We start from the raw sequence: 13,347 nt of genomic DNA, 5'->3' as shown, positions 1-13,347 counted from the left end.
AGATTGGGTGCAAGCTCCAGTGGAAATAGCATCCCAGGATAATATCAATAAAAAACAGAGCAGCACTCCAGTAAGGTGAAAAAAGAAAAGCTGTTTATTCACCCAGCGGTGACGCGACGTTTCGGCTCCAACATGAAGCCTTTCTCAACCAATGTGGCAATACAAACTGAGCATACTTATAGTGTGAGGAAGTGACATCATCAAACATAATTAGCATTAACCCATGCCTATACAGGTGATAATTAAATAATAATGATAATACATGTGTATACATTTGTACATCAGGTGAACACAGTGCTTGGAAAAAATAGAACCGTGATACGATTGCATATTATAATACATTATCTAAATAAATGCAAAATTCATGTGTATAAAGTGCACTTGGGCAATGACACAGGAAACAATTGGTTAAAATAAGGAGCTGTTACCACACATGCATCATGGGGAGTGGTCAGGTCAGATGACTATGGACATGGATACATGCATACAATCAAACATCTTAACAATACCCGATGTGACTCCTTTACCAAATTCAGCGTCTGAGAATTTCGGATGCGCGTGCGCCCGTTGGACCAACATGTGTGCGGTTAAGTGCGCATGCACCAAGACCCGGATGCATCTGCGTCATCCGAAATACACAGTACGCGCATGGCTGGATAATCGCGTCACATCAGTGTCATCACAAAGCCTTGCAATGATTCACAAGCTCCCAGTACTCCTGCACAATCCACCATATTGGAAAAGGTAAAGCCAGTTCAGGCGCGAAAATAACCGTGTCATGACCTGTGCCGACCATTAACAAACTGTGCATACACAACACAAACAACTCGTTACTTTTTGGTCCACCGCGTCCAACTCCATATACAGGGAACATCACATGGGCAAGACCGCGGTAGCAGCTTCCCCATATGTTATCCATCCCATGGACCTCGTAACAATGAGGGATGTCCTCAACACATCCATACTGAGGAGACTGTAATTATGTAGCACTATAGGCGATGTATTGTTGACACTGGTGATAGACATATAGTGGAGTTCGGGGATTGTAGTTAGAATGACCGCGCAAGTCCATACTCATTTCACGCAACCTTCAGCCATCGACCATGATGTAACTATGTGAGTAAAAGAAAAAGAGAATGAGCTTAATCTGTATATTTATATAAATAACAGAATAAAAATTACATTACTACCCAACACAGGAATTGAGCATAGAGTGAATCAAAAATTGGTCAGGGCAAGCTATCGACCAAATACCTGTCCTAAATTGAGATCAACATTGAGGCCACGTGGTTTCATGGAGTATAAAGTAAAAATCCAATGGATTTCTTTCTTTTTGAGAAGTGCAATTCTGTTACCACCCCTCCTCGGCATTGGTACATAATCCACAATCCAACACTTGAGATCCCTTTCCTTGTGTTTGAGATCCGTAAAGTGCTTGGAAACTGGAAGATCCAATCTTTTTTGATACTTAAGCGGTGGTTATTCAGTCTAGACTTAAACGCTGTAGATGTTTCCTCAACATATAAAATATTGCAGGGACAGGACAGTACATATACCACATGATCAGAAATACATGTCAGGTGAAAACGGATGGGAAAAACAGCCCCCGTAGAAGGGTGGACAAAAGAGGAGGCCTTGCACATGTATCTGCAATTGACGCATCCAAGACACAGAAAACATCCATGTCCGGGACGCGTCAATGCAGATTGACTGAGGACATTTTTTGTCCCCACTTCGGCCCGCACCAATTGGTCCCTTAGACTCTTGTTCTCTTATAGAAAGTCCAATGGTGGGGAATCAAATTCAGGAACACCCCTGATGGAGCCAGCAAGAACAGGCCAGTGTCGTCTGATGATATGACTGATATCAGTACTGGCCTCTGTATACGTAGACACAAATGGGATCCTGGATACCCCACTTTTGATCGATGGGCTGGACAGGATTTTCTGCCTGTCCATCCTCATCACTGTGTTACGGTGTTCTTCCAGTAGTTTATTGGGATAACCACGTTTTTTGAACCTGTGTAGCTTATCATCAAACGTGTGTCTGGAATCCAGATCATCGGAGACAATTCTCTTGGCTCGCACCATTTGCGAGTATGGAAGAGAACGTATCATTTTTTTAGGATGACAGCTGTTGTACAAAAGAGTTGTATTTTTATTAGTTGGTTTAACATATAATTGTGTACAGAAAGGGCCATTTGAGAATAATACCTTGGTGTCTAAAAATTGCAATTCACTGGTGGAATGTACCAAGGTAAATTGTAGGGACGTATTCACACTGTTAAGGAACCTGTGGAACTCAATCAGTTGTTCCTGATTGCCTGTCCAAATGAGGAAGACATCATCTATGTATCTCCACCACCTCAGTACATGCCTGAAGTGGCTAGATAGATAGATGACGTCCTTTCCATGTCTTGGATGCGTCAATTGCAGATACATGTGCAAGGCCTCCTCTTTTGTCCACCCTTCTACGGGGGCTGTTTTTCCCATCCGTTTTCACCTGACATGTATTTCTGATCATGTGGTATATGTACTATACTGTCCCTGCAATATTTTATATGTTGAGGAAACATCTACAGAGTTTAAGTCTAGACTGAATAACCACTGCTTAAGTATCAGACAAAAAAGATTGGATCTTCCAGTTTCCAAGCACTTTACGGATCTCAAACACAAGGAAAGGGATCTCAAGTGTTGGATTGTGGATTATGTACCAATGCCGAGGAGGGGTGGTAACAGAATTGCACTTCTCAAAAAGAAAGAAATCCATTGGATTTTCACTTTATACTCCCTGAAACCACCTGGCCTCAATGCTGATCTCAATTTAGGACAGGTATTTGGTCGATAGCTTGCCCTGATCCATTTTTTATTCACTCTATGCTCAATTCCTGTGTTGGGTAGTAATGTAATTTTTATTCTGTTATTTATATAAATATACAGATTAAGCTAATTCTCTTTTACTTTTCCTCACATAGTTACATCATGGTCGATGGCTGAAGGTTGCGTGAAATGAGCTTGGACTTGCGCAGTCATTCTATCTACAATCCCCGAACTCCACTATATGTCTATCACCAGTGTCAACAATACATCGCCTATAGTGCTACATAATTACAGTCTCCTCAGTATGTGTTGAGGAGATCACTCATTGTTACGAGGTCCATGGGATGGATAACATATGGGGAAGCTGCTACCGTGGTCTTGCCCATGTGATGTCCCCTGTATATGTGTCAAACTGTTGTGCCTAACGGCGCTTGGATTTGGACGCGGTGGACCAAAAAGTAACGAGTTGTTTGTGTTGTGTATGCACAGTATATTTGTTAATGGTCGGCACAGGTCATGACGCGATTATTTTCGCTCCTGAACTGGCTTTACCTTTTCCAATATGGTGGATTGTGCAGGAGTACTGGGCACTTGCGAATCATCGCGAGGCTTTGTGATGACACTGATGTGACGCGATTATCCAGCCATGCGTGTACTGTGTATTTCGGATGGCACGGATGCGTCCGGGTATTGGCGCATGCGCACTTGATCACACACGTGTTGGTCCAACGGGCGCACGCGCATCTGAGATTTTCAGACGCTGAATTTGGTAATGGAGTCACATCGGGTATTGTTAAAATGTTTGATTGTATGCATGTATCCATGTCCATAGTCATCTGACCTGTCCACTCCCCATGATGCATGTGTGGTAACAGCTCCTTATTTTAACCAATTGTTTCCTGTGTCATTGCACAAGTGCACTTTATACACATGAATTTTGCATTTATTTAGATAATGTATTATAATATGCAATCGTATAACGGTTCTATTTTATGTCCAAGCACTGTGTTCACCTGATGTACAAATGTATACACATGTATTATCATTATTATTTAATTATCACCTGTATAGGCATGGGTTAATGCTAATTATGTTTGATGATGTCACTTCCTCACACTATAAGTATGCTCAGTTTGTATTGCCACATTGGTTGAGAAAGGCTTCATGTTGGAGCCGAAACGTCGCGTCACCGCTGGGTGAATAAACAGCTTTTCTTTTTTCACCTTACTGGAGTGCTGCTCTGTTTTTTATTGATATTATCCTGGGATGCTATTTCCACTGGAGCTTGCACCCAATCTCCAATATTTACCAAGGTTGGTGCTGCCATTTATTATATTTTATATATATATATATATATATATACCGTATTTTTCGCCGTATAAGATGCACTTTTTCCCCCCAAAAGTGGGGGGGAAATAGCAGTGCATCTTATACGGCGAATGCTGCTGATTTTGCCGAGTTTTCAATGCCGCGCGGCGGGTGTATCAGCTGTGAGAGAGGAGGGGCTGGGGGCCGGCCTCTGCTTTTATAATGACAGCGGGGCCTGTGCAGTGACTGTATTCTACTACACGGGCTCCGCTCACTGTATAATCGTATCTCTAATAGTATATATATATATAGTGACAGAGTGAGGGGTTTGGTTTAGGAAAACAGGTATTTTCCTCCCAGCATGTGCTGCTGGGCTGATCTACAGCCAGATAAGGTCAAATACCGGACGGGCTTTTAAGTGCCGGTCCGGGTTTTGGCAGCACCTGGTTGTCCTTAAATAGGCAGCTGCACTCAGAAGCCATGTCTTTGTGCTAGGATCTGAGGCCTGTGCTGGGCTGGAGAGCTGAAACCCGTATGTCAGGGGAACTTTCTGTTGGACTTTCTGAGGCAGAACTGCCACCAAGGAGGGGGGGGGGGGGTGGCGGGTTGGTTGGAAGAGATGGGGAAAATGCTATCTGTCCGGCTTTTCAGCATTTATTCCATAGTTGTAGAATGTGAAGGTTCAAATGTCGACACTATTATGTATATTCGTATGAAATTATTGTTAACCACGTTCACAGATTAGAATTGGCGGACTTATGGATTTTATAATGTTAATTATGTAATATGTATTTAAGTTTTTGTATCACAATAAATAAAATTTAATAAAAAAAAAAAAAAAAAAGAACTGCCACCAAGGTGACTTTTTGTTATATTATCTTGCCATTGGGTGTGACGTAACACCAACACTGCAAAAGTGACGTTTTGTTTTTGGCACCATGTGTGAATAAACACTGAGAGGCAAAGTCTGCAACATCAGTCCCAGATTCGCCTCACTACGGATGCCTCCTCCTAAAGAATCAACACCTTTGACCCCATGCTGGGTATAATTACAAGATGTTGATTCAGTTACATATTTATTCCCAGAATTCTTGTACAGTCACTCAGAATTGAGAAAGCTCGTTGGAAGAACGAGTGAAACGTTTTGAAGAAATCTACAGTAAGTCCAGTTGCCTTGATAAATGAGAACCTTCACAGACAATAAACACTGAAGTTTGAATTACGAGCTTGTATTTTGCCGCTGTACTGCGTCCGCTTACCCTAACTACCAGAGTGAATCCCCACACACTATATATACATATATATATATATATATATATATATATATATATCTCAGACAACCCCTTTAATACCATTCTAATATAATAAATCAATAAATATAAATGCACATACTGTATTCCTTAATAATAATAATAAGGACTCCTTAATAATTTCTTTATTTCTAAGGTATTGGTGGCTATGAAAGCATTGGCAAAGTGGCAGAAACAGTATAAACAACTTATAGATATTGCAATTATTTGCAGAGTGGCTCATCCTCCAGATATTCTTTATAAAAATGAAGTTTAGAAGAAGAGTTATCCACCAATATAATTTGCTTGCATACACGTTCTGGAGATTCTCAGAAATGGAGATATGCAACAGTAGGTAATGATCAGTAACATTGGCAGACATTTTCTTTACTTCCGGTTGGAATTCCTATTGGGAACCTTTGTCGTCAGCATCTCCACAGAATTAAGTACAGTTTGAAGACTTCAATGTGATCGCCTGCTTAGCATGCAGTTCATAGATTTTTAGGCTTAGTGTCTCATTATATGGATACATCACAAGTCAGTGGTGTCTAGATTTGTGTTACTGTAGGACATATGTTCTCTGTCATTAATAGCAGCTGCCAGAGGCTCTTCCCCAAGTCCACTATCTCTAGAGGCATTTGTTTCAGATTTTATGTCCTGCGTATATAAAAATGAAATTGTTAGTGGATCCCATATACCTAAAACAAAAGTTCTTAAGTTCTTAAAGGGGTTGTCCTGGATTAGAAAAATATGGCTGCTTCCTTACAAAAACAGCACTATCCTTGTCCATGGGTTGTGTCTGATATTGCAGCTCAGCTTCATTGAAATCATTGGGACAGAACTGTAATACAATACACAACCTGAGAACAGGAGTGGTGCTGTTTTTGGAAGAAAACAGCCATGTTTTTCTAATCCTGGACAAACCCTTTATGAAAAGGTAAGTAAATGAAATTTCCAGTGATTAACATAAAGGAAATATTTTTTACCCTTAAAGGGAGTCTTTCACCTAAAATCGCCATTATAGAACACTGACATCAGGATCTCCTTTACATTCCCCATATTAGAATGCTACCTTCCATATTGTTGTCCATCGCTGATTTTCTCAGAAAAACACTTATTATATATGTTAATTAGCTTCTATAGGTGCCCACGGGTGGCGTTCATGCAGCCGGTGCCCAGGCCCCTCGGTGATTTTCATATGAAACCCCTTCACCTTCACCCCTCTGGCCCGCCCTAGGTTCTTCTGATTACGTCCTCCTCTTAGTGAGAAATCCAGCGCCAGCGCCGTTCAACAGATTTGCTGCGCCTGCACAGATGGGTGAAAGGGGAGGGGTTTCGTATGAAAAGCGACAAGGGGCCTGGGCACCGGCCGCACCTTCAGAAGAGAATTAACATATTGAATAAAAGTGTTTTTCTGAGAAAATCGTCAATGGACAGCAATATGGAAGGTAGCATTCTAATATGGGGAAAATAAAGGAGATTTAACTAAGTGTTCTATAATGGTGATTTTAGGTGAAAGACTCCCTTTAAAGGGCTTGTCTTAGATGTATGTGTTTTTTTATTTAGCCTCTGTTAAACAATCCCCTTCTCACTACAACGCCTCTGAACTGAGCACATTGCAGAAGAGCTCAATTCCCTGCTTCCATACCTGTGCGCTTGTCGGTAGAATCTGTCCCTACACAATCTATTGAGAGCACAAACTGGACACAGTGTCAGAGTGTGAATTTACGTGTGCCAAGCTAAATGTAACAACCAGTTATTCAAACATTCCAGAAGAAGTAACATAGTGTACAACAAACAACATAGTGTTCTGAGAAAAGATGCTCCATAAGGGTTCATGCACATGACCTTATGTATTTCGCAGTCCGCAAGTCGTAGATCCGCAAAATATGGATGTGGTCTGTGTGTCAGACGCATTTTTTTGCAGGCTCATTGACTTCAACAGGTCCATGGCCCGCATTTTGCGGACATCTTTTTGCGGAATGAAAGCACAGATATGATCCGTTCCACAACGAGGTAGAACATGTCCTATACTTGTTCACAAAATATGGATGAAGTCAATGGGGTCTGCAAAAAAATATAAATAATGCGGATGCAACACAGACCGTATTCATATTTTGCGGATTCCTGCATAGGCTGACTTTAAAGCTGGCTATAAACGTCTGCCAAAACTTTTTCTTCCCGATTCCCTCATACACATGCACATTTGACTTGGCTGAGCATGCATGTGCTTTCACTGGGGAGTAAGCAGCTACCTGACCTCTCTGGTGGTGGCTTATCTCCCCTAAGAACAAAAGACAAATCCAACGTACAAGGCCACAGATTTTTTGGGTGCTTCTTATTGATTACTCAACTACCCGCAATCTACCACATCTGGTCCTACCCTGAGACTGACTCATTTTAGGTACTCAATCTAGACATGATAAGTGATTACAGAGGTTTCATCATGTATTTGGGGTTGAAGCTCAAGAACTCAGACTGCACTCCAAGTGAAATCTAATAATTCAGACACAATATAAAATAAAATGTAAGAAAGATAGTACATTAATGTTGGTCTAATACATCATTTTCACTCACCTGATAAGATACATTTCTCTTTTCAAGTATGTTGTCATAATCAGAATTCACACTGGTAAAAAGAAAAAAAGTGCAAAATGTAAGAAAATATATAAAAAAAAATAATCTATCCCTGCTTAAGACCATCTGGGATAGAAAAATCTGGTAATTCAAACTGATAACAACATTCCAAACATTAAAAAGAGGACTCAATATGACACCTGGATTTTTGACCGACCACATGGACACTCTTCCTCCCTCTCCCCTTTAGACTGACTCCAGATATCCTTAATTTGTAAAGGGCCCTTTACACGGGCTGAGAATCGCAAAGATAATCGCTAACAAGCTAAATCTACCACTGATTTGCTCGTTCATCGGGTAATTCAATAATTTCTGCACACACAAAAATCGTTGTTAGCCGGCAGCAGATCATGCAGTGTAATCACGATCTGCTGCCGGCAAACAACGAGTCTATGGGGATGAGCGATGGCATTAGTGATCGCTCATTCCCATACTGAGGAGGAGATCGCTGCATGTAAATACAGCGGTCTCCTCCACCAGCGAGCAGCATATTGTTATAAATGAACTCTTCCTTCCCGACAATCTACTGCTCTGTCATCCCATGTAAAGGGGACCTTTAGTCTTAACCCCTATTGCCATTATCTGTGGAAATAGCCGAAGTTGTATTGCTTAATGATGTATCACCCCATGTACAAATGTCTGTGACATCTTTTAAGTGTTGTGCCTTTCTCATTCACTTGTATACTGCCTGATGAAGGAGCTTCTGTGCTCTGAAAGCTTGCAAACAGAAAACATTTTTGGTTAGCCCAATACAGGTATCACTGCTATAATGCATTTGTCTATTTTAACGCAAAAGTATTTAACATCACATAGATTTTTTCTGGCTAACATGCGACCACACTATTTTTGCTATACATCTTTTCCAAGGCGTGAAATGGGTTGTGGATTTCCATACAAACCCACATGAAAATTCTGCTGTGTATACCCTTAAGGTGAGTCCCGATCATAGACAGTATATTCATGTGTTGATCTGACAAGATAGCAAAGAGTGTGAAACATCAGCAGATAATTTATGTATCTGGAACCTCAGTTGTTTATTGCTTTAAAGGTTAGCAAACACATTTAGAAAGTTATTCAGTGACAAATGAGCAAAATGACTGTAAGGAACCATAAGGAGGGCAATGTGGCCCCGAGAAACAAAAGGCATTTGTGGGAAGACTGAGATTGTTAGGTTGGGATAGTTTGGAAGAGGGGTTCCATTAAGGAAAACGTAGATGGTGGCACTAAGTTGTTTATGGAAGAGGTAAGGGAACCATAGGGGGGTGGGTCTTAGAATGGAAGATAGGTTTAAAGGTAATTGGGTGAAGGGATTAGGGGTGGGGTAATGTTGGGTGATTTCAAGGTAGGCAGGTAAGGGGTTGTCCGGGCTTTTAATATTGATGACCTATCCTCAGGATAGGTTATCAATATCAGATCAGAGGGGGTCTGACACCCTGCACCCCACGAACAGCTGTATGAGTGTGCACGTGCCATCTCCCTTTCTGCTCACCACTGCCTATGCCTATGGCAAAGCAGCAGCAAGTAGGAAGAAAGACGGGAGATGGCACGCACGCACTACACGCTCCATCTCCTCATACAGCTGTTCGGCGGGGGTGCCGAGTGTCAGATCCCCACTAATCTGATACTGATGACCTATCCTGAGGATAGGTCATCAACAGGGATGAGTAAATCTACTTTGGATGAAACATCCAAAGCCAATTTGTATAAAACTTTGTTTGAATACTGTACAGAGCGCTCTGTACACTATTAGAATGTATTGGCTCTAATGAGCCGAAATTGTACCTTGTTAACAGGTTAAAGGTTTTTTACAGTAGAAATTCATTTTTGAAGTTATTACCCTAAGTCTCACGAGACTTCACAAAGTAATAACTTCAGCTCATCTGAGCCAATACATTCTACAACTGTACGGAGCGTTACAAACCATAAAGTGGCGCCAATGATTAGACATAGTGGCCAGTGCAAAAACTGCTGGATTTTTGGTGTTTGTTTAAAAATAAAAAGTGACATGGAAAATGAAAAATAACAGCATCAAAAGGAATTTAAAAATATGTTAAACATAAAAAATTATTTTTGTTCCCTTTAATGTAAATGTTCTGTTGTAAGGCATGAGTGTGGCACATCACACACAGAGCTTTGGTTCCTCTGGGCCATTGTGAGGTAAAAGCACTGTTTCTAGTCTGTGGGGAGACTCTGCAAGGCAAAGCTCTGGTTTCAAACAGAGTCAGCCAATAACCAAGAGTGGTCAGGGTGGTCCAGCAGTGGCTCAAAGATGTGCAATCACCACATACTCCTAGTCGGTGGTAGGACCAGGCTTCCCCTGGCCTACCATGTGAGGCGCTATAATTGGTTTGGCTCACCCAGCTGTGCTGTGTAATTAATAAAGGGTGTCTAGTGCCACAAATTATTTGCTATAATAATGCGTTGGCATTGTTATTTGTATTAGATGGGTAGAGATGTAACATGTGCACTCATTATCCATCAGTGAGGGAGCGGTGTGATGGTTTGCTTGGTTAAAGTCTACAGTATCTGTAGCATTCTGTGCTATCTGAGGGCAGTGCATTGGTTTGTTTGGGATGCTTATGAATAGATATATAATGCAAACTAAAAAGAATTTGTAAGAAATTTGTAGTTGGGAGTTCGCGAAAGGGATCAAGTAGTTCAAGACTGTGGGTCTTGAGTAATGTCAGATAGATGCGGTAGGTTGCACATAAATTGACACTATGTAAAGAGTGATAGCGCTGTGGCAAAGTGGCAATGGGCTTACTGGGCTACCTTATATGGACCGATAAAGTGTGTACAGATTTGGTATAAATTAATTCAGTACGATTCTGATGAATCAGTGGGGTTTGATAAAGAAGTCAGTCTAAGACTTCGAAACGCGTCTGGTGAAAGAAATCTGCACACACACAAAGACACATTGGTGTCTTGGAAGCGCTTCCAGCAATAACAGATCTCCTGGGATCACTCCCGCACATCCAGAATCCCAGAAGCCCACGCAATACCGGAGCGCATCCAGCGCTACACACAGCGCTGCAGAGACAGAAGACCGGGAGAACAAACAGCCATAGAGCGGATACCCAGTAAGGTAATAGTGGCCAGTATGTACACATCTGGTGGGACGCCACCAGACACTGGCCTGCAACCAATATTTTTTTCTTACTGCATTTACTCCAGGCTGAAGTATTTATAACTGTGTACTGCATGCCAAGCGAGCTTGCCGGGACTTATTTTTGGCAAATACAGGACACCGCAGTCAAACAACCAGAATTGGCTAATTGGCGAACCCTTAAATCCTGTGACATTGCGAGTATATGCCTGATACATCTTTTGGCCTGCTTTGGTCTGATGTATACTTAATGTTATTCATCAGTAACATACTGAATTCATTTATACCCAATCTGTACACACTGTATCAGTCCATATAAGGTAGCCCAGTATCACTTTACCACAGCGCTATCACTTTTTACATAGTGTAAATTTATGTGCAACCTACCGCATCTATCTGACACTACTCAAGACCCATAGTCTTGAACTACTTTATCTAATTCTCCAACTCCCAACTACAAAATTCTTACAAATTCTTTTTAGTGTCTCCACTGCTATTTTTTTTATATATTTTTTATTATCTTTTTATAGGTGAAAAACATTTTTAGCGCTATTTGAGCCTCAATAAATTTCTGCTGTTTCCTCATATCAGATTGCTGAAATAGTTTTAACATAATGCAGTAGACTACAAAGCTTAGAAAGGTTAGCACACTTTACTACCCTTTTTTTAATTTGAGTGTCCACCAACCACAAGCAAAGTTCACCTAAACCACGCTGTTCTGTTCTGACTTCCTGAGTCCCTGACTCTTTTCACTGTCTTCTGGTCCCTGTCTGTAAACTTCCAAATGACTAGCCTCAGCGGTGACAAGTCCCTAAGAGGCATATCACTGCTGGGTCACAAGACGCTTGGGGACTAGTGTTGGTCGAGCACCGAAGTGCTCGGGTGCTCGAGTAGAACACCTCCGGATGCTCTGGTGCTCTACCGAGCACCCGAGCACAATGGAAGTCATTGGGAGAACCTGAGCATGAAATCAGGCACCCCTTGCTCTGAAGAGGAGAGGGTGTCTGGTTGATAGGAAAAGGTCAGAAATTGAGGGAAAACCACCAAAATGGTTCGGGAACAGCATGGGGAGGATGTATGGATGTATCTTGGACTCCCAGGTCGCTGCTGGAAACGATGCTGTCCGAGTAATACGCCACTTTTACAGATTGACAATAATACGCACAAAACCAAAGATAAAATCGATTTTAGAGGAAAAATTGTTAGGAAACATTCGTTCCTGTATATTTTCTTGTATATAAAGTGCTGCCAAAAATGACTAGGAAGAGTCACTCCGATACAACCTGTGTATAACATAAAGGAGGACCTCATTCACATTGTGGTACAATTGTTCAGGTAGCGGGACTCCTACACTCATAAAGCCTATGCACTAAGTGAAAGGCTGCCACAAATTACAAGAAACCGCCACTACAATACACCCTTTAGTACACATAAAGGAGGGCATCATACATACCATTTATGGCCTGCTGGTGACCCTCAAAAACTATTAGAGCAAGGACCTGCTGATGTGACCATCTAAAACATTAGGGGCAAGGGCCTGCTGCTGAGCTGACCCTCTAAAACATTAGGGACGAGTGCCTGCTGCTTATATGACCTTCTAAAATATTAGGGGAGGGGGCCTGCTGCTGAGCTGACCCTCTAAAACATTAGGGGCGAGGGCCTGCTGGTGATCCTCTAAAATATTATTGGCGAGGGCCTGCTGATGACCCTCAAAAACATTATGGGGGAGGGCCTGCTGGTGACCCTCAAACATTATGTGTGAGGGCCTGTTGCTGACCTGACCCTCTAAAACATTAGGAGCAAGGGCAGCCTAATAAGCATGTTGATATGATGGAGGAGGAGGACAATAAAAGGAAGATTGAACCATATACCTTTTTTTAGTGGTGGAAGGGGTGCATGGGAATACAGTGTATTCAATACACCATAAAAGCCACATTTAGAGTGCCTTTATGTTCAGCCGCTTTACTCTGGTGGAGTAGAGAAGTCAGGGGCAATCCAGGCCTTGTTCATTTTTATAAGAGTCAACCGGTCAGCATTTTCAGTTGACAGTTGGATGCACTTATCAGTTATTATGCCCCCAGTACTAAATATACACAAAACGCTGACAAATACACTGACAAAATGCTGGCGTCAGGGCAGGCCAGCACCTCCAAGGCATAGAGATCCAGTTCATGCCACATGTCCAGCT

The 13,347-nt window shown here is 41.8% G+C and overlaps 1 protein-coding gene across 2 annotated transcripts in view; it reads right to left on the bottom strand.

Moving 5' to 3' along the window:
* Positions 1-5,553: 5,553 nt before the first annotated feature.
* The window catches only part of CDHR2 (cadherin related family member 2), a 226,687-nt gene continuing 218,893 nt past the window's right edge, over positions 5,554-13,347 (bottom strand). For both annotated transcript variants that reach the window (XM_044277398.1, XM_044277397.1), the window contains exons 31-32: positions 7,994-8,045; positions 5,554-6,073 (exon numbers count right to left, since the gene is read on the bottom strand). In XM_044277398.1, coding sequence (XP_044133333.1) covers positions 5,948-6,073; positions 7,994-8,045 — 178 coding nt within the window. In that variant the 3' untranslated portion in view covers positions 5,554-5,947. The remainder of the gene's footprint in view (positions 6,074-7,993; positions 8,046-13,347) is intronic.

The sequence above is a fragment of the Bufo gargarizans genome, chromosome 2 (genome assembly GCF_014858855.1).
Source record: "Bufo gargarizans isolate SCDJY-AF-19 chromosome 2, ASM1485885v1, whole genome shotgun sequence".
Taxonomy (NCBI): Eukaryota; Metazoa; Chordata; class Amphibia; order Anura; family Bufonidae; genus Bufo; species Bufo gargarizans.
The sequence above is the reverse complement of the archived record's forward strand: the minus strand, read 5'-3'. Positions and strand labels throughout refer to the sequence as shown.